At 40.0% G+C, this 23,396-nt stretch overlaps 1 protein-coding gene across 3 annotated transcripts in view; it reads left to right on the top strand.

Moving 5' to 3' along the window:
• The window catches only part of LOC125739132 (adhesion G protein-coupled receptor A1), a 118,061-nt gene that overhangs the window by 7,703 nt on the left and 86,962 nt on the right, over positions 1-23,396 (top strand). For all 3 annotated transcript variants that reach the window (XM_049008938.1, XM_049008940.1, XM_049008939.1), the window contains exons 2-3: positions 5,299-5,370; positions 22,751-22,822. In XM_049008938.1, coding sequence (XP_048864895.1) covers positions 5,299-5,370; positions 22,751-22,822 — 144 coding nt within the window. The remainder of the gene's footprint in view (positions 1-5,298; positions 5,371-22,750; positions 22,823-23,396) is intronic.

The raw sequence follows: 23,396 nt of genomic DNA on the forward strand, positions 1-23,396 counted from the left end.
AACAGCACGGGCACGGCTGAGTTTGTACAAACAGAGGCTGCCTTTCTTTCAGAGGTCACTTGTGCTCCGGGAGAAATAGTCCACCAAGAGAAATTTTGGGGGCTTGTGGGGGCTGGGCATCTAGACCAGATGAACCACGCTAATGCAGCACATGTAATATTCTGGTAATGTAGCAAAAATACAACCAATTTCTGTTCGAGCAGGACAATTAATGCAGTAGTGGGGCACAAAACATGTTTATACAATCATCTGCGCTGTGTAAAACTACTCTCCAGAACACACTGTAAAATATTTAAAAGGAAAACATTGGTTAAGTATTTTTGTTTGTGTGTTTTCTAATTCAGGCAATGTTGTTGTTACTAAAGTGACCCTTTTGTGGTGATGGTAGCATAGCAACAGCTGTTTTAAATGAAGGTTATTCCTTTCATAGCAGATATGTTTTATCCGCTACAGATTGTTACATGCAGCTGATTTCTACATATGATAATAACTCTCAGCAGAGCATTAGCCAATCATGCTCAGCCAAACAATTCACACTAATGAAATAATATACTTTTTAACTGTTATACTGATTTTTTTTTTCTTGTTTTGCCCTTGTATAGTTATAACTGATCCTTTAGATATACTGTAATGGTTTTCTTTCTTTTATAGACAGTATATAGCTGAATACCATGTTTGTGTATACACCTCATTGTATATAAAGATACGTATATAAACATATGGTTTGGTTTTGTATATTTATAGTTTAATCTTACTGCATTTTTGAGCACTACTGGAACATGTTGTGCATTTAAAGATGTGCATTATGCAAGAACTGGCTGCTTACTACTTTCATAATGACAAATGACAGTGAAAAGTGAACAAATCAGGTCTCCTGTGTAGACCTGTCTAACACAAATCTTTGTTTCAGCCATGGAAAGTATTTGCTCCCAAGTGTTAAGTCCACTGGGTCTGACTTCATTACTGCCGTCTGGCTTTCTTTTCCCTGACACACACACATGCACGCACATCGCAATTGAACTACCTTAACTTTTTTCATGTTCACATATTTTCTGTCATAGCACCTTGGTGTATATAAAGAATGTTTCTTACTTTTTTTTACTTTTCAAGTTCGTTTCACGTATGAAATAAATTGCATGTTTTTGAATGATGACATTAGTGGGAAACCCATGCAATTCAGTTGTTGGGGTCTACAGAAAAACAGCCCATAAGTGGGATTATGTGGAAACATTTGTTTGGGGTGGTGCCTGGCTCTCAGGGTTAGGACTCGGTGCTCATGATCAGAAAGTCCTGAGGATGTCACTGCTTGCCCTTGGGCAAGGCCCCAAACCCCAGGTGCCCTAGAGACTGACTAACTGCTTTTTCAATTGTACATCACTTTTGATAAAATTGTCTAAAATACATACATTTAAAAGTATGTATGTGCATGCATGTAAAGAAATATTCAGTGGGATGGTAATAGCCCTAAACCTGCATTCAAGGAAGATCCATCACATGTAAACTGTGCCACTCTTTCACCCATGATCCCGCTGTTGTTGTTGATGGGCAGAGCATGACGGCTTGAATGATGTACAGATACCTTCCCAGCCAAAGAGACATTTGACAGATGTGGCTCAGACTCAGACTTTGATGATCCATTAGTAGGATCTTGGTTGTTTTCAGCAACATTACTGATGAGTGCGCCAGTGACTTATTATTGGGAATATTGCTTTGTTGCAATTAATTTTATTTCATTGTAACATCAACAGCAGTTTTAGATTTAATTGTCACTCCTGAATTTGCATGTGCTGCTTGTGTTTGTGCAGAAGTCCTATTACGGTAGAGATACATATGCTTTGGTGAATAGGGCCTCTTAGTAGCCCTTTGAATGTGTGATATATGTTCTGCGACTGACTAGCATCCTGTCTAAAGTTGTGCCTTATGCTTCTTGTGTCTAGACTCACCTTGAACTTGTTCTGGATAAGCTGTTAGGAAAGATGCATGTATATCGAAACATGCATGTTCATAAAATGGTAAAGAAAAAGGCAGTTCTTTGTATTCCACAGCCTTCGGGGAGTACATATGGTTCTAACGCTGATCCATCATTGCCGTTGTCTCCACCGCTGCCACAGACACTTTGGTATGAGAACAAAAACTTAAAAAAGGTTTGCCAGATTTTTTTAAAAACTTTGCACAGGAATTACGGTGAGGATCAACCTCAAACTGAAGCAGCGCCACATAGTGATAACAAAAAAACTTCTGACACTTCATCCTGTTAAGATAATGAAAGTTGAAATCTGTATTTCTTTGGGACCCGTGGGAGTAGAGAGACAAATTTTTGAATGTGGGAGTGGGAAAAAATTATTTAAAGCACTGCTCAAATATACTTTATTTCTTATTTCATCAAACTTTTGTTTATATTTGTGAGTAGATAGAAAGCTACCTTAAAATTTCACTGAATAGAAGAATAATAGACTAATATGCCTCATTTGGCTTTTACACAGCCAGCCTGTCCTGGACTTTCGGAAGGACGATAGCAATTTAAAAGTCCCTCGTGAGAGCCTGGCTAATGGTGGCAGAGCAGCATGAAAATCTTTAATGCCCGAGGATGTGCCAGCTTCAAGAAAGGCGACCGTAAAACTATATAAGTACTTAATGTCAAACTAAGTAAAGGGAAATCTGGTGTCTGGCAGTCCTTTTTATAGTAAGTGGCCAACAATGTGGACCACTTGCCATTTGCTCGTTGTGACAAATGCAATAAAGTGCTATCAAACTGCTAACACTGGGCATATGTCTGGCACTTCAGGCACATATGTGTTCAGTTTCCAGGGGCCAGATTACACTGACATTCACTGCAAATGCAAGCAAATCGGAAGTGATAACTGCAATAGAACGTAAGCAACGCAAAAATGTGTGGAGCTTGTTTGTGTAGATCTTTGACCTGTTTTTGCAAACGTAGATTGAAATATGCCTATATGTATGAGGGAGAAATGGGAATACCTGGAGGAAATTCCACAACAACATGGGGAGAACATGCAAACTCCAACCCTGGCTGAGACGCAAAACCAGATCCCAGGGGCAACACTGCTCATGCCACCCCCATTTAAAGATATAAAACATATAAATAACATAATAAATGGCATTTCCAAACCTGGGCATTAAAATATAAACAAAGCAATACAAGTAACCACGTAATTGGTGGGGAAATAATCTGTAAATTATCATAGTAGAATGTGTGATGCATGAATAAATATGTTTTCAGAGCTGTGTAACGTAACAAGGACTCACAGCATTCTGGTAAAACACGTTTATTTATTTTTACATTCCCAGGTGATCCATCCAGTTATTCTAGACATTGCACTTCACTTTCACATTTGGACCCGATCCATCCAATACTCCTACAAATTGTACAAGCTGATGAGTGTGGGACTAGTATGGCTTAGATAGCCGGAACAAATGACAGGGCACTCCTCGGAATACAATACTGCTCTTTCCCACAGCACCAAATCTAGTTTAAAAATAAATTTATTTACATTGAGTCAAAGCATGTGTATCTCATTTATGCCCAGATTACACAGCATAGTAGCATATGTTTGCTAATTATTGCTTGGTGTTCAAAACATGACAGTTACAATGCAATATGCATTTGCTTACCATAATGCTTACATGGCCAGTGACCCTTGGGGACTGACCAGGTGGCATTATTATAAGATGCCTGAGCTACCTCAGCTAACTTTCCTAAATCTGATGGAGCAGCAGCTTTCTTACTAGGTCATTTCGTATCAACATACTCCTCATGTTAACCACAGTTTATGTCCATAGGTGACAATAGGGATGTAAATTGGCTGGTATGATGATTTAACTCCTGCTTCACCACTGCGTATCTCCACAATGCTTGCAAAACTGCAGTGTCTGAACTGGTCTCCCAGTCAACATCATATTCTCTCCGACCATCACTTGTGCACAAGATCCCAAGGTACTTGAACTCCATTATTAAGGGGAAACTCTCCCCACCCTACAACTGAAAGGAGCAATCCACTCCTTTCTGAGCAAGTACCATAGCCTTGGATTTGGAGCTGCTGCTTGGAGGTGCACTCTACAAGCTGGAGGTGCTGATTGGCTATAAGGCATGACATCATCTGCAGATATTGGGTATTTCCAGAATCCCCATATTGGACGATCTTTCAGCTACGGCTGCCCTTTAATGTCCTGTCTATGAAAATCATAAACGGGCTTAGAGAATTGACACTCCCTGGTCCACATTTTAATGCAGTTTTTATTTTATTTTATTCTATCTTCCGGCTAGTTGTTCTAAATTTGCATTCTTTCTTCTTGCATTTAAATTAAATTGTGATTTTGCAAGATATTACAATGATGGCAGTGTGCCAACTCAGCAAAACCTTCCTTGCGTTACAGAGCATGTCATAGGTTTTCTCACAACTTGAGATCAGTCCTACAAGTGAAAGTTTTGATCTTGTTAAGATAAAAATGGCACAAAGAGGAATCTGACCTTCTGCACCTTGGGAATAGCGCAGCAGAAGAGGGGGTGTGTAGGCCCCTGCATGTAAAGCAGGTTTCCACACTGATTCACCTGCCGCAGCTGCTCTTGAGACTGTTGCCCTTCTGCAGACAGAATGATATAATGTCTCATATGAGAGATCGATATTTCAACAAATATGAAATCCAGAAATGTCATTTTGAAAAGCATTTGAAATAATGCAGAGCTTGCCAAGAATAAATGCCTTATTAATCACTGGCAGTTTGTACCTTTTAACTCACAGTTCTGTGGTGTAGGAAAGACAGCACTTCCTTTTCAGCTAAAATAAATAAATAACTATAATAATTGGTTATTCAATCACTTATGGAATCAATGGCTGAGTTTTTCACATTCAAAGCCTCACCCACTGTTAAGCTTGTGCCAAATATGTCCCATTTGATTGAAAGTGGAGGGTCCTGCAATATCCTGTTTAGAATCCATACATGAAATGAATAATATTTTACTACAGTCTGAATATGGTCTTTTCCAGCATTGGTATTGGATGGTCCAGGTTGGACTTGTCTGGAACAGTGAAGATTTTTCCTGAAGTATTATATTTGTGTGTGAAATTCATACTGTAGAAATATATAACTACTTAGACTGCAATAAACAAACTGTGAGCTTGTACATCTGGGAAAGGCATTTGCGTGATTGAAGGAGAAGGAATTAAATCATGTATTAATGGGTCTTCAGACAAATAACTTTTTTTCTATATTTGTGTAATCTTTAAAATGTATTTTTGTTTGTTGCTCAGTATCTTTCTCTGCTTTCTCTCTCCACAGGATCCTCAGCAATAACAAGATCTCCATATTGAAAAATGACTCTTTCTTTGGTCTTTCACATCTTGAGAGACTGTGAGTAATTGATCCTTTCTTCTTAATTGTGTTGCACACTGTCCACCTCTTGTATTTCTCTGAAGAAAAAAAGTAATTCCAACTCTTACATATAACTTCAGATCTGCTGAACATGATGCTGTGATAGCCTGCCTTAATTCAAAAACATATTACATTTTGTCCCGCATTTAAAAAAAGCTAGTCATTCCTTTTATTTTAGTCACATTCACTGATTCAAAGCCCTTATCCATCCATCCATCCATCCATCCATCCACCTTATAATCACTTATCCTGGGAAAAGCTTCAGGGGAGTCTGGAGCGTCACAGGGTCCAAGGCAGGGGGTCTTCTTTTAGCATTTTGGATCTCCTGTTAAAAACTTCTCCATAAAAATTTGTATTATGTCACATGACCTGAAGCAATTTCACATATAAAGGGTGGTAACCCATATGTGACATTTATATAGTGCAACATGTAAGAAAATATACCTTTAAAAATGTTAAAATTGTATAACTACATGAGTCAGTGCTTCGTGTTTGTGGGTCATGGTGTACCATCATTTTCAGCTATTTTCGGCTATTTTTTTCTCCCCAGATTCTTTTGAGGATAGCAAAATCTTCACAGTAAATTTTATTGTAAAATTTTAAGTTTTAAGATGTCTGTAAATTGGTCATAGAGTATGATTGTGTTTGAGTGCATAGCCTTGTGCCTTGTGATGAACTGGCATCCCAGCTGGGGTATACTGTACCCCAGCCTTCTGCCTTGCGATGGACTGGTATCCCAGCTGGGGTATACTGTACCACAGCCTTGTGCCTTGTAATGGACTGGCATCCCAGCTGGGGTATACTGTACCCCAGCCTTCTGCCTTGTAATGGACTGGCATCCCAGCTGGGGTATACTGTTCCCCAGCCTTTTGCCTTGTGATGGACTGGCATCCCAGCTGGGGTATACTGTACCACAGCCTTGTGCCTTGTAATGGACTGGCATCCCAGCTGGGGTATACTGTACCCCAGCCTTGTGCCTTGCGATGGACTGGCATCCCAGCTGGGGTATACTGTACCCCAGCCTTGTGCCTTGTGATGGACTGACATCCCAGCTGGGGTACACTGTACCACAGCCTTGTGCCTTGTGATGGACTGGCATCCCAGCTGGGGTATACTGTACCACAGCCTTGTGCCTTGTGATGGACTGGCATCCCAGCTGGGGTATACTGTACCACAGCCTTGTGCCTTGTGATGGACTGGCATCCCAGCTGGGGTATACTGTACCACAGCCTTGTGCCTTGCGATGGACTGGCATCCCAGCTGGGGTATACTGTACCCCAGCCTTCTGCCTTGCGATGGACTGGTATCCCAGCTGGGGTATACTGTACCACAGCCTTGTGCCTTGTAATGGACTGGCATCCCAGCTGGGGTATACTGTACCCCAGCCTTCTGCCTTGTAATGGACTGGCATCCCAGCTGGGGTATACTGTACCCCAGCCTTTTGCCTTGTGATGGACTGGCATCCCAGCTGGGGTATACTGTACCCCAGCCTTGTGCCTTGTAATGGACTGGCATCCCAGCTGGGGTATACTGTACCCCAGCCTTGTGTCTTGCGATGGACTGGCATCCCATCTGGGGTATACTGTACCCCAGCCTTGTGCTTTGTGAAGGACTGACATCCCAGCTGGTTTACACTGTACCACAGCCTTGTGCCTTGTGATGGACTGGCATCCCAGCTGGGGTATACTGTACCCCAGCCTTCTGCCTTGTAATGGACTGGCATCCCAGCTGGGGTATACTGTTCCCCAGCCTTTTGCCTTGTGATGGACTGGCATCCCAGCTGGGGTATACTGTACCACAGCCTTGTGCCTTGTAATGGACTGGCATCCCAGCTGGGGTATACTGTACCCCAGCCTTGTGCCTTGCGATGGACTGGCATCCCAGCTGGGGTATACTGTACCCCAGCCTTGTGCCTTGTGATGGACTGACATCCCAGCTGGGGTACACTGTACCACAGCCTTGTGCCTTGTGATGGACTGGCATCCCAGCTGGGGTATACTGTACCACAGCCTTGTGCCTTGCGATGGACTGGCATCCCAGCTGGGCTATACTGTACCACAGCCTTGTGCCTTGTGATGGACTGGCATCCCAGCTGGGGTATACTGTACCACAGCCTTGTGCCCTGTGCTGCTCCATCCCCTTACACCCTTTCCCGGTGATCCTGACCAGGATAATCAGTTAGAAGAAGGATAGAAGGATGGATGACTTTTAAAGGCTACATATTCTGCCCTGCATATTTTAAAGTGTATAAAAACAATATTTCACAAAAAATGGTACTGTTATACAGTCTATAGTTTTCATTGCAAAAGATGCAACTATTGGAAACAAACTATAAAGCAGATGCTCATTCTTGTAACACAATGACTTCAACCTCTGCTGACATTTCAGGACCTCTGCTCGTGTACCACATGAGTACCTCGGTTAGCATATTCATGACTATATGTGAAATACTATGTCATATAAACTCTTCTGTAACAAAGGAGACATGCTTTAGAGAAGGCTTGCGGTTTGTCTAGGCTAGTACAGATGAATGAAAGAAGCATGTTTATGCCTTTTCTATCACGTATCAAGGGGTTTGTATATCAAAATGAAAATTTGTGGAAAACCCGGTTCTTCACGGTGGTGAACGGATTCACAAGGGGGACAGAATCGGGCGACTTTATTGGCACCCTTGGGACGACACAGTCAGGCGAACTGAGCAACTTGCAAAATGCTGTTTGAGTCTAACTTACACTGTAAATGAGCCAACTTGTGAAGCCGCAGAAACACGCCAGTGCTGCTGGTCTCACTCTTTCTCTAACACCCAGCACACTTGCTTTACACACTTATTACACTTTGAGTCGAAGGGCTTGGCTACAAACCTCGACCCATCCTCAGCACTCTCCACATGATTCCCAGTCTCTTGTCAGTTTGTATTATAATTTATTCATCAACTAATAAATGTCACTTTTACCTAACCCTCATCTCGTTGCTTGTGCTTTGTGCCAACTGCTCATGTGTAAAACCTGCTAGTTCTCTTATTGTAGCGTTTCCCACCTCGGACCTTGGGGACCCACAGACAGTCCACATTTTTGCTCCCTCTGAGCTCCCCGCCAGAATGTCCACATTTTGCTCCTTCCTAGACTGCGGATTCCTGAGGATGGGATTGGGAAACACTGTCCTATTCAACTAATGAACTGAAAACACTGGGGCGGGCTGGCGGTCTTAATCACACGATCAACCTGCTGCTCATTGGGGCTGGCATTTATGGGTCATGCCAGCTCCCTTCAGAAGCAGAACTGATAGAGGATGGGCTTTTAGCCACCACTTAATGACATAAACTCTTTTGAGGGGCCAGGCCTGAGTATGACCTCTTACTCCATATATTATGTGTGTGATTGCACACAAACCATGTGCTCAAGCCTAATTTTTGCAGTTGCTGTTTAAGGAAAATCTTTCTGATTACCTGAAAAACTATATGAAAAACGTATGGAAAGTCTTCAGATCTTGTCCCATGGTAATGGACTTCAGTGAAATAGAGAGTCCCATCATGAATACATTTACATTTATACATTTAGCAGATGCTTTTATCCAAAGCAGCGTACAATTCAGAAAACAGGACTAGACATTCCCCGGGGTAATTGGGGGTTAAGGGCCTTTCCCGAGGGCCCTAAGGTAAAATCACTCTGTCGACCACAAGATTTGAACCTGATCACAGCCACAGCCACACACCTTCAAAAACCAAAGAAAGAACTAGCTTTGAAATCTACATTGCTTTGCTTTGCTTTGTTTTGTTTTTTGTACAGTGACAACTTTATCCAGAAGCAACTGATGAATCTGCAGTTCCTCTATGCTTCTGTTAATGTTTGTGCATGAATATTTGTGGATAAAAAGAAAATGGTATAATCACAGGATCTCAGGGTAGTGTGTCGATGAAACAGGAATAGAGGAGAGGTTATGTACAAAGAGTCACCTAAGCATCTCGATTATGCAACATTTATGAATACACATCAGATTACGGAGATGATTTGTCAACTTGTCAGTGTTGAACTTCCACCTAACCTGTCCATGTTTTCCGTTGGTGGTTTATGTAAAAAATATAATTTTACTTGGCCTTCTTAATAGAGTGCAAAAAGTTAGTTGCAGATAATTTACATCAAATTAATATTAAGCCCTTTCTGACATTTAGCATATTTTCTTAATTTTCACTCTTACTATAGTCAAGTCAGTCTTAGCAATCTACATACAGTATCTTCCAATCACTGATCAACATGACAGGGGGGCTGTAGCCTATCCAAGTTAGCATAGGGCTAGGTTATACTCAGGACGGACAGCTAGTGCAATGCAAGGCACACACAATTACCCACAAACACAAGGCTTGTAGCAATATATAAAAAATGCATTTGGTGTTTTATTTTTACTAAACAGGTGTGAGAAAGTTATTGAACCCCCTAATTAACTTAACCCAAAAAAGATAATTAGGGACAGATGTTTGAAACCTAGTTAAAAAAAAAAAGCCAACTGCTGTCCAATTTTCAAGTAATTAACTTTGCCAATTACATTGGAATGAAGCTGTCACATGTTCTACACTCAGAACTTGTGATTATCAAAATGAAATCCTGAAGACTTGTGGGAAAAAGCTGCTAGAAAGAGTTAAGGGATACAAAGTCATTTGAGAAACGTGGTGGCTCCATAAATCTACAGCCAGAGCAAATGGAGAAAGTTTTGGAAAGTATTTAATCTGCCCATGAATGTCTGTCCTTCCAAAATATTTTCAAAACAAGGTGTGAAATTACACAGGGAACCGCAGATAGTAGCATCTACACCTCTCTTGCCCCTGCTGTTGTCAGTGTTCATAACACCACAATTATAAGAATTTCCTCCAGGACACCTGACAGAGTATGAAAGAGCCAACCATTACTCCCACTAAGAAGAACACAAATGCCCACTGCTTGTTAGCCAAAAACCACTTCTATGATCCTCTGATGATGTATGATGAGTTTTAGAACAGTGCTCTATGACCAGATAAGCGAAATGTGGAACTTTTTTAGCTATCAAAGGCTTTGTTATGTCTGGCCAAGTACTACATTGCATTCCACACCAAGAAAATCATACCATCAGTCAACCCTGGTGGCACTGTCATGGGTTAAGTATGCTTTGCAGCAGCAGGACCAGGATCACTTGCCATTGAAGGGACCATAAATCAAAAATTCTGTACCAATTTTACAATGGAATGTTATGCCATTTTAAGCTGAAACACTATTGACATGCTCAGCAAGACAAAGATCTCAAACAGCTAGCAAACCTACACCAGCCTAATTGAGGAAACAGGAAAGCTAATAGTTTGGATTTTGTTGTAAAACCTCAAATAAAGAGCTCATGCTTATAAGCTTGAATTTAAAGGGCTTTCATAGAAGAGTGGATCAAAATTCCCTAACATTTGGGTACAGCGCTAACTGCTAAATGTCAAAAGCAATTACTAAATGACACCACACATATATAAACACATGCACAGTAGCCATGTTGTCAGGTACACCTGCCTATGACCCCCTTCTGAATACAGAACAGCCTGAATTCTTCAAAGCAGTGATTCAAGATGCTGGAAGCTGTCCTTACGGAGTTTGGTCTGTGATATGTTTGCCCTTCCTGTTGGCTTTAACAAGTCTAGCCATTCCCCTCTGACCACTGTCAATAACAAGTTGTTTTTGCTGTCAAAATTGCCACTGTATGGGTCTTTTTTGTTTATTGTACTATCGTATGTAGAAACTGTACTTTGTGAAAATCCTTCAATGGCGGCTATATCTTAGATGCTGGATCTACTATGTCTGGCACCATGAAGTATAAATCAAAGCGTTAAAGTGTTCGTTTAAAATTGTATAGTGCCATGTGTTTTATTCAGTGGAATCAATAACATTTTGGTATTTCACAAGCAAACAAGTATATGACAATTTTACAGAGCTCTTACTCACCCCTATCTCAAAGATGGCCATGAAGGAAACAGTGGGGCGACTTAAATTCAGCAAAGAGTCGATCAGATGATTACTGGAAGCTGGGAGTCAATGCAAATGAATGTGCAAATATTTAATGCAAATTTTTTTATTTTAAAATTAATTATGAAAATGGGGCAAAGTTAGCATGATCTGGTGAAAAACTTTGCCCCATTCTTTAAAAACTTCAGTTTTTGCAATGCATACACCTTGGAGAATTTCTGGAAGTACTGTATATCAGATAATAAATGAGTTATTACTCTTATTCTTTAAATTCTTTACATTCCTTATACTGTATGAGAGGAACAGTAAGCAAAATAACGATCTGTGGGAAATTTAGTATCTGTGGGATGTTTAGTACGTAGTAACCAGAGTTGCATTTGGGGTATTTTATATCAAGCATACACTGAAGCCATACATTTTATAAATGTATTATTTTCACTCCAACAATGATGCAACATATTTTTGATAGATTTTCAGTGCAATCAGTCCATTTTAAAGATTGGTTGTTAAAATGACACGTTACACGTTTTTTCTTGAGTCCTTTTCCTTTAGTTTTTTTAGAGGTTTCTGAAAATCAGGTGGGAGTTTTATTGGGTCAATTACTTTAGAAAATGTACAATCATGTTTAATCAACAGCTGCTCGTTTAAGTATAATGAGCATCTGTTGAAAAGCCCATTCTAATTTATCTTGCTGTGGTCCTTGAACAAAAAATAAAAGGATGCCGTCAAGTTCATGTGGATGCGTTTAATTTAAAACATAGAAGGGAATAAAAGTTCTTCTCTTTCATACCCATTATTGTGCCGGCAATGAGGGTATTAATCAGTAAGTCATATTTCTTGTCAAGTGGCTGTTATTCAAATATGACTGCTGGTCGCGGTGTACATTTTTTTCTGATGCGTAAATATTCTCGATTAAACTCCAGTGTAGTCTGTTGCCGTGGTGATGGTTTTGACTTACCTCAGTTTCAGAATTGTGTTGGAAACTTTGCATCAGCAGCATAGTAGGGTTGATACTAAGGGATTCTCGCCTATAGATGCATAATATCATGGAATACCACTGGTTATCCATGGTTATATTACTGCAGCACTATAGCTTCATGAATTTACTGTGCCACTATTTCCATGTAGTTCTTGGTCAGCTCAAGACCTTTATTAGATTATGAAAATTTAAAAACAATTAAATGATGAAAAACTGACAGCTGTTCCCTTGAAGTAAATTCAGTTTTTATTCCAACCACCTGACCACACCGAAAACATACTTTAAGGATCTGTTGGAAAGAGTCATGTAAAACCATTGCTGAGTGTTTTGGGAATGTAATATCATTATTCTTCCAAGGAAACCATAATATTTCATACAAGATAGTTATTGGGTTTAACATTCTGCGATTGAGGTTTTCAGCTTGGATGACCTCTAAGTTTGGAATGTATTCATGCATGATTATATTACAATATAATGTTGAATGAGAAATAATTTTTGAATTGATATATTCATTGTGAACTTACAATAGACTCAGCCTGAAACAGTCAACCAAAACTATGGAGAATTGTACATCATGACTACTTTATGTAGTATCTCTATGTTTTTGAGCCGTTGACAGAACGATCTGTTTTATGGTGTTTCTGCCATTAAAAGTTCTGTGCTCATATATTTTCACGCTTTAATCACGTAACAGTGTGGAATATTTAAAACAAAGCTAATGTTAGCGTAGTAGTAATAGTGTTTGGATAATAAATTTTGGATCTCATTAAAACTAATTAAATTAAATCATGGTTCTAATTTTAATCAAAGTACTGAAAATGTGCTAAAAGACTTAATATAATAATCATAATGAAATTAGCACAAACATGCTTTTTTGAGATACAACTGTTGTAGTCAATAGTATTCTTACCTGGCTGATTGCAGAAAATGCTTAATATAATGATTACATTTGAATCATTTTGAATAATAGCTTTATTTGAATAATACAGTTTCTATATCTGACCTATAGGTTGCTACAAATTTGTAGGCCAAGCTGGCTGCAGCCACTGCCTTTTGGGTGGCTTTCGCGCCGTCGTCACTCCCTCCGGTGACTCACAAAGCCAGTTAGTGTTCTTTCCCCTTTATCCCAGGAGAAGCATGACTCAGTCAGCATTAAAATGTGGCCTCAGTTAGGGCGGCCCGCACTGCCCATTTCATTGCTGCTTCTACTGCTCCGCTTCCTCTGACTGGAGCATCAGTGGCTTGTGGAGGCAACATGAAACGCTGAATATGAAACGTCGGTTTTACGAAAGGCAAATGGAGCCAAAAGGTTAGATGAGTTATTTACATGTGAGCAACACCATTGAGGGGGGCAAGGGGAACTGTTATGGTCCCCATATAATCTCTATTACCTCCACAAAGGCTAACAGTCATCCACAGTTGGAGAGGAGCCCAGGAAAAGCATCGCAGCTTTAGCGATACAACATTCTTGATGCATGTTATGTGACTTCAAGAATAGTAAAAATAAAGCAAAGATTTTTTTTTAAAACTGGGTAATTTTTTTTGTAACTAGTGATTTAGTTATCTACCTATCTGACATGTTTTCACATTTTTGGTAAGCTTTTATTTTACTTATTTCTTAAACACTGCTATATTTCAACAATTTGGGGTACTGTGCAGAAAATGTACGTGAAACATATTAAAATGATACAGCTTTACCATAGCTCTCTCTGCTCCCATGGAAATCAGTCCTTAGCTTACCACGTTCGTCTAATCAATGCCTTCAAATTATTTTACTCATAAACTTGACTAAGTTAGCTGGTGGTGAAATGTAACAAATGTGTGAAAGGGCCGGCATGATCTTTGATGAGGGGTTTGGGCCTTCAGGCAGAGTTCTAACCATCCAACAAGATATTAGTAACTTTTTGAAAAACGGAAGAAATTCTTGCAGTTTTTTTTTTTTTTGCCATTTGGGGGCGGGGGGAGGGGGGGTGATTGGTTTACTTTTTTATGCATATAGAAAAGTAAAACGATATATAAAAAGCTACCTAGTGGGCATCCAAGCAGCAATGGAAGAAATATTACAAAAGCTCCCAAATGTCTTTATACGCATACAACTAATATTTCCACAATTTCACGTTCAGGTCAGATTTGGGTTTTACAGTAGATTTCTAGTACTCCTTGGCCTGGGTCGAGTTCGCTCTGAGTGTCTTTGCTGTGGGCCAGGCTCCGGCTTTCATTTCAGGTCATTACAGAACCCCACCCCTGGTATCAATAAGTAGCTTTATATCAGGGGTGGCCAATCTTATCCACAAAGGACCGGTGTGTATGCAGGTTTTTGGGATAACCTGTAGCTAGGTCAGCTATTCAAACCCAGGTGTGAGGACTCTTCAGCCAATCTTCAGGACTCCTCTAATTAGGGAGTCACAGCGAAAACCTGCACACACAGCGGCCCTTTGCGGACAAGATTGGCCACCCCTCCTTTATATGATACATATACAATAACAGCCAACACCAGATTGACCCGCAATGGACTGCCATCCTATACAGTGTGTATACCCACCTAGGGGTGTCACGATCATGAAATTTTAACTGATGATTAATTGTCAGACAAATAATTGCTATTAATCATTTAATTGTCTCTTTCTGTTCATTTTATAGCACTAATATAGAGTAAGCCTAATCATACAGTAGTTTAATAATTCACATACACCTTATGAAGAAGAAAACATATTAATTAAACATTGACTATTTGAACATATAAATAAACATTGCATCTCAATTTGCCTTTTAAGCTTTATAAACAAAAAATGCTCTTGGCAGATATGACATAAATAACAAATCAGAAGTTAAACGCCTCAAGATAGACATTTGATGTTGTTACTACCCGATCTGTACTACCTGACCAATTTGTACATCTGTGCATGATGACTGGGGTATCTAAAGAGACTCAAATGCAGGTGTTACGCAAAACCTTTATGGAATGGACAGACAACATAGAGAATCCAAAATCTCTGGCTGAATATCCCATTCTGGGCTGGTGGAGAATGTTGTGAAACAAAGTGGTACAAATTGGGCACCATTATAAAATATGTCGTGAGGTGCAAATAGGGCAGTTGAATTTGGTTCAGATGCAGAAGATGATGATGAGAATGATGATCATTGAGAAGATTATCACAATTGAATGAGGGCCAGTCAAACATTACATGCTAGAAAATGACGTGGGAACATCAATAGAAATATGACATTTCTGATTCATTCAACTGTGATGGGTTGGCACCCCATCCTGAGTTGTTCCCTTCCTTGCGCCCGTAGCCTTCGGAAGAGTCTCTGGAACCACCCCCCCCCCCCCCCCCCCCACTCTGAATAGGACAAGCAGTGTCAGAAAATGGATAGCTGAATGTTTCGTTCAGATATTTTTATATTGATGAATGGAAATCATAAGCTTTTATGCAAAATAATTGTCGTCAGTTCAAATAATTGTGATCAGGCAGTTATGTAATAATTGTTTGTAACTGTTTGTGCTCTTCCCAGTGGATGGATGATAAATCCAGATATATATGAATATGAATACCTACTTCATTTAAACATTTACAGCTTTGGGAGTAGTCCTTCTTGACCTTTATTTTGTAAAAAAAATAAAAATCATATGTCAGAGAGCTTGCTGTAAATTCATGGGTCTAGCCCTGGATGGGGCTATAGCTGATGATGATATTGATGCATTACATATATATGAAATCAACCTGTCCAACAGAGGTGAGAACCTCTCTGCAGTTCTCCCCTGTGAATTTTTTGGTATGTGAATTCATTTCTTTAGTTTTATTTTGCATTTGGCACTTTAGCTGCAGGCTCAGATCATTACTTGTTAACATTTGAAATCCAGTATAGCCTCCTGTTGACCACCACTCCAAAGTATAGAATCAGACGTTCTATTAAGGCACTAACTACAACAACATTTATGAAACAACTTCCACAGTCCTTTAGCCTTACATCTGAAGCATCGTGTGTAAATGAACTTGAACAGGCAACTTCAAACATGGAAAAATCCCTTCGCAGCACTCTAGATCTTGTGGCTCCACTTAGGAGTATAAAGCATAGCAATAACAAACCTGCCCCCTGGTACTCTGATAATACACGTGAACTCAAACAGGCATCACGCAAGCTAGAGCGAAAATGGCGCTCAACTAAACTGGAAGTTTTCAAATCTGCCTGGAAAGAGAGCCTCTCTAAATACAGACAAGCACTAGTAACTGCTCGGTCTGTGTATCTCTCCAGATTAATAGACATGAACAAAACCAATCCTAAATTCCTATTTGAATCCGTGGCTAGGATAACACAGAATTCCTCATTAAACTTGCAAATCCCACAAGCTCTTAAGAGTGATGACTTTCTTACATTTTTTAATGGTAAGATAACTACAATTAGACAGACCATACAGTGCACACCTTTACCTACTTACGGCTGCCTGCCTCCTGCTAGTCTTATGCCTACCAATAATGAGACCTTTGAATCATTCATTCCTATTACACACTCAGAACTTTTGAGCTTAATTTTCTCCTGTAAATCCTCTACTTGCCTTGTAGACCCAATTCCTACAAAATTCTTCAAGGAAATTGCACCACAGATTGGCACTACCGTGTTAAATGTGTTAAACTCTTCTCTTCGGCTTGGATATGTTCCAAAACCTTTTAAAATGGCTGTTATCAGACCCATCCTAAAGAAACCAAATCTTGAACCCAGTGTTTTAGGAAACTATAGACCTATCTCAAATCTTCCTTTCATTTCAAAGATCATGGAAAAGGTTGTAGTTCGTCAGTTGTCCTCTTTCCTACAAAAAACTAATGCCAATGAATTATATCAGTCTGGCTTTAGACCAAACCATAGCACAGAAACTGCTCTAGTCAAAGTAATGAATGATCTACTTGTGGCTTCTGACCGTGGCTGTGTATCTCTGTTGGTATTGCTAGATTTAACTGCAGCGTTCGATACTGTGGACCATAATATCCTCTTGGACCGGTTAGAAGGTGTAGTTGGCATTACAGGGACAGCGCTCTCTTGGTTCCGCTCATATTTGTCTGATCGCTATCAGTATGCCCATGTGAACAATGAATCATCCAAGGCCACTAAAGTTGAATATGGTGTCCCACAGGGATCAGTCCTGGGCCCGCTACTGTTTACCCTATACATGCTACCTCTTGGTAACATTATTAGAAATCATGGTATTGGGTTTCATTGTTATGCAGATGATACACAGTTGTACATATCTGTTAACCCTGATGATATATCACTGCTATCTCGGTTAGAAGACTGTCTATTAGATATCCAGTGCTGGATGGCAAAAAATTTCCTTATGTTAAACACAGAAAAAACAGAAGTTCTGGTAATTGGTCCCAAGGCTGCTAGAAATAAGTTCCACCACCTCAACGTTGGTAACCTTCCTACACAACCTAACATGGTAGTTAGAAATCTTGGCGTTCTTGTCGATTCAGATCTATGCTTTGATGCTCACATAAGAAGTATTACTAGAACTGCATTTTATCATCTACGGAACATAGCCAAGCTTCGTAAGATGCTCTCACTTAATGATGCAGAAAAACTAATACATGCCTTCGTAAGTTCCAGACTGGATTACTGTAATGCCCTCCTATCGGGTTGCCCGTCTGGATCCTTGCATAAACTTCAGATGGTACAGAATGCTGCAGCCAGAGTTCTAACAAACACTAAAAAATTTGATCATATTACACCGGTCTTATCCTCTCTTCATTGGCTGCCAGTTAAGTCTCGAATTGACTATAAAATACTGCTATTAACTTATAAAGCACTAAATGGCCTTGCACCAGAATACCTTAGTGAACTGCTGACCACATACAACCCTCCACGCTTGCTTCGCTCTCAAGCCATGGGATATCTGTTAGTGCCTAGGGTAGAAAGAGCTACGGCAGGCTGCAGAGCTTTCTCCTACAAAGCTCCTCTGCTGTGGAATGGTCTTCCACCGGATGTGCGGGTTTCAGGTTCACTCTCAATATTCAAGTCCAGACTAAAAACACACCTGTTTAGTTTAGCGTATAGGGACACTAGTTCTAGCCCTAGCTAACTCTTCACTCCCAGGCAGACCTGTAGTGTGAGGTGTAGAGCTGGGTGGGGATCGGTGCCATTGGCTTTGGATGAACTGGATTGTCAGTGCTGTCACTCTAGCTTTGCAATCTCTTGTGGAACTGGAGTGCTGACATTTCAGGGACTCCCCATGCCGGCATTCCCACTTGCCTCTCCCTCCTACTGATGCTGCCATAGCCATATCTGCCGGAGCTTGCAGATTGCACTTCATATTGTACTCACCTAGCTTTTAGCACTGCCAATAGCCTCCTCTACTATGCCTAATTGTACATTTTATTTCCCCTACTCCTCCTGGGGGTGATGCCTGGAGACCTCAATCTATCAAGATATCCAGCACACCCGACCACCACCAGTGACGTCCCTGCATCCAGCTCGCCGTTCTGATCTTCCATGTATGACCCGCTGCCTTACCTCTGGTTGCCTGGCAATTGGATGAAGACTCGGCTTCGGCATTGGCTTATCTTCCTTGCTCTCCTCTCTCTATTTGACTATCCCTGCCGGCCCCTGGAGGATGGGCTTCCCCTTTGAGTCTGGTCCCTCTCAAGGTTTCTTCCTTCTAGGGAGTTTTTCCTTGCCACTGTCGCCTATGGCTTACTCACTGGGGGCTTTGGGTGAGGATACTGTAAAGCGCTTTGAGACAATGTAATGTTGTGATAATGCGCTATATAAAAATAAATTTGTTGTTGTTGTTGTTGCTACATTGACTAATAGCCCTGTCTTTGTTTTCACCTTTCATTCTGTATCTATTTGACTCTGTTCTTTGCTGAATTCATGCTCTGCTATCGGATCCAGGGCCTTAGCCTTTTGGAGTGGCACCAAATTGTCTGTCTCATGCTCTTGATGGCGGTGTAGTGTCTGAAGCTCAACCAGCAGTAGCCCCTTATTTTCATAGACAAAATACTGTCATGTGCAGACCAATGTTATACTGTTACAGCTCCCAGAACACCCCCCCCCCCCCATTGCAAGTGGATGTCAGAGCGTCTACTGATATATTCAGATTTTGTTCTGGTGGGTAGTGATTAATGGGATTCTCTGTTTCTCTTTTGTTCTCAAAAAAAGCCAATTACAGTTCCCCACTGCACTTACAATTGATGTGATTGTAGCTATTTCTTTAGTTATCAACACTGATGTGCTGAAAATCACTATCCAAAAAGTTAACTTCTGTGTCAGAATGACATTACGTTTTCCCCATTAAATTTTAATGCAAACCATATGTTTTTTTTTTTTTTTTTTTCTTCGGGCTTCCAGCTCAAAGCAACACTTTGGTTTCGGAGCTGAGTGCGGCGGCCCTTGTATGGACCTGCCCAGATCTTAGCTGGCAGTGCGTCTCTTTTCATCATCATCTTTTCATTACCGGCTTGTCCAACATGCTGGATCATTCACTGATTTTGAAATCCGTTTTATGGTCTTAGCGGCTTGTGAAAAGGCAAGGCACGAGGAACCAGATGGTGCACGAAAAACAGGCAGAAGAGAACGGCATCTCTCCATATTCATCCTATTCATTCCAACTAAGAAATGTTTGTTATTCTTATTTATGTCGTTCTATTAGTGATGTCGACTAAAAATGTTAAATACAGATGGAATTCAGGCAGCAGTTGTAGGAGGACATACAGGGCAGAATTACAAGTTGCCTCAGTAGCACAGAAATATTAACTGAAAGCTTTTGAATTTATGTCAAGACTTTGCAGAAAGTGGGAGCAGTAGTGTAGCCCTTCACATTAAGCATTTGGGATTGGGGGAGGGGGGCAATGCTTGTTTTTTAAACAGTCATCTCCTTGAGTTTATGCAGCTGGACGTTTTCACCCTTGGCAATTATTCCCCTTTTGTACGTTTTAAGTGTGTGATTGGCGGTTTTTTCCAATGGCCTGTTCGACCTGAGCAACACACTGGCTGTACTTTCAGGAAACAGGGACAATTATTTATTTTACTTTGCTTCCATTCTGTCAAAACACCCTATTTTTCTTCCTGTCAGTCACTTCACAGTAATACAGAGAAATCTTCATTTTAACAGAATATTGACTAATATGTGTACCGTGTCATTCTAGCGTTATGCTTAAAATTTAATATAAGGCAATCAAATTCAAATTTGTATGATTAAATAGGCGACACATTTGTCCAGTGGATGTTATTGCTGCCTTTATACATGAAGGATCTTGTGAGCGATTTTGGCAATCAGTACGGCTTTTATACCCAGTTACCACATTCTCTTTTTCACTCACTTTTTTTTTTGTGAGTGATTGTCGAGTTTGCGAGGGAAAGGATGAATGATAACCTATGAGACAAGTGAAACACATCAGAGACTTTCAACTGCGTAAATCTAGACTATGAGTTTAATCACTATGGCGGAGACACAGTATGAAATGGAAGCCTGGCAGTAACCGCGTGACAGATAAAGCAACAAATCCAGACAGCTTACCTGTGTTGTTCTTAGAGGGAAATATGAGCAAACTGAACTAAGGGCAGGGTGAAAATAGAATGGTTACTGTGAGTTATTACCGCTGTACTGTATGTCTGATTAGCCAAGCCATATAGCTGTACATCATTTGTGGATGTGTATGTCTTTGTTTGGAAAAAAGTTCACGTACATACAGTAGTCCTTATAAGGAAATCTCATTCCTCCTTACGGCTGAGGTAATGTAGTAGAAGTGCAATATGAAATTGTAAATGATTTCGTACAGTTGTACATGAATTACAGACCATTGTAAATCAGGAATCATCAGTCATTGTTTCATAATGATGTCTCTTGGAGTTGGGAGACCTTTAATAATTGCTCTAACTCTTTTGAGGTCATGGGTCATACACACAAAAGTTATAGTGCATTTTGCCACCAGCAATAAAATAACTGTGCCAGAATGCCATTGTGTGGGACCATAAAGGATCTTTGAGGGAAAAAAACTTAAAATCCTGTATTACATACACATATATGTTTAGAATCTATAGTGGCTTTTCCTAATTTTGGAATAGACTGGGAATAACAGCAGATGTTAAATGTTTTCGTGCTGTGTGAAAAAAAAATTCCCTCATATTGCATCTGTAGGCCACAGAACTGCCCAGTAAATCTGATTCCCATCGCTTGCAGCGGATGGGAGCAAGGGGAAATGGGGATACAATTTCAGGAAGTTTGCATTGGCTGGGAAGAAGAGGGAATGCTTTTGAATGAAATTCATTTTTAGTAAGTTGGAATCTGAAAGGAAGGGGGGGGGAGTGTCTGTATCAATAAGTCTGTTCATGCTCAAGCCAGCATTGAACGGAGAACCGTATAGCGTGGGGCCATATAGTCACTATGCAAAAGTGAAACATTCTGAAAACATGGCCGCATGCTTATTGTTACAATGTGAATGACTTTAGACTATAGAGGTATTCTTTGTTAGGAGGAAATGAAGGCTTCTAACAAAATACATTACGATGAAAATACCTCATAAGATTAGTTACCCGGAGGGAACTTGTGTGTGAATATGGTCTTGCTCAGATAAAGTCTCCAGATCAACACCTGTGACAAGCAGTTAATTACTCTAAAATAAATAAATAAATAAATAAATAAATAAATAATATATATATATATATATATATATATATATATATATATATATATATATATATATATATATATATATATATATGTGTGTGTGTGTGTGTGTATAAAATGTTACAACAGCTGGTCTTGAATCTGGCCTGCAGCCCTTGTACTCTATGGACTGTCTGTGCTGTCGTAAGTCTGTTGGGCTCGGTGCTGAGTTAGAGAAAACACACGTGTGACATAACTGCGTATCATGACGCGTGCAAGACGTTATTCGGGTTACCTATCATTGACCTTTTGGCTTAGCGAATGTGAGGTAGACATCTGAAAAGGTCAAAAAGTACAAAAATGGTTATGCTATTACGTTTCTCTAAAGCAATTTATTTATTGGAAATACTTTAGTGTTGCTCAATTTACTTTCTTTAATAACTCAGTTATGGGTACAATTCCAAAGAATATGCACCATTATTGAATTCACATTACGCCCATACCTATTATATTATTTGCTGAAGCTCTCAGGCCTACTTTTGACATTTAAATTCACTAGAAACATTCAAATGTCTTTTTAAATAAATTGGATATATGTCTACTGTATTAGTAAAATGAATTAGTTCATTTGCGGAGCTCATTTCATAATTGTCATAAGCTCTGATCTGATCTGATATATCCTTTGGAGACAGTAAATTAGGTAAAGTTTTTTTTTTTTTTACAAAGTCTTCCTTTCTTAGTGCTAATGATGCATTTAATGAAGGCATTATGACATGATATGTAACTAACTTTCTCCTTACCTTTGTATTACAGAGATTTGAAGAATAATTTAATTAGCACTATAGAGCCTGGGGCATTTCATGGACTTACTTCACTACGGAGACTGTGAGTATGAAAGAGTACACAGCATGGTGGGAGGTGGGGGGGGGTCACTCCCTATAGAGCCTTGGGCCTGGGGGAGGGAAGCTGGAATCATGCGTGACTGAGGCTTTCGGGATTTACAGTGACCAACCCATATGTTCCCTGAAATATAATCAGTGGGAGATGGGTTTGCAGGCAGCAACAGATGCTTCCAGGTTCTTGAATTATGTTGATTGCTTCTTGGATGTAAAATGCTAATCAGGTTGACTAATTAAGGGAATCCATGCATTCAGTCAGAAACTGGTTCCTTTCAATTTCCTTTTATTCACCTCTGTATTTATGATTCCTGTATAAATGTACTGCCGTGTCGACGTAAGCATATCACTCTCATCTAAGAAGAGCACGCATACTGCAAGCAAATGTTGTTTGGGGTTAATCCTGGTCAGTCAGCTACCGTCTTGTGTGAGCCGTAGCTAATCTTCAGATCACAAGACTGATGGAGACAAATTTAACATAATTGTCACTATAATATCACTTTTGCCTTAATTATTTGATCATTTTTTTGTTCTATTATTACATAAACTGCCATCACATGGCA

The sequence above is a fragment of the Brienomyrus brachyistius genome, chromosome 3, assembly GCF_023856365.1.
Source record: "Brienomyrus brachyistius isolate T26 chromosome 3, BBRACH_0.4, whole genome shotgun sequence".
Classification (NCBI taxonomy): domain Eukaryota; kingdom Metazoa; phylum Chordata; class Actinopteri; order Osteoglossiformes; family Mormyridae; genus Brienomyrus; species Brienomyrus brachyistius.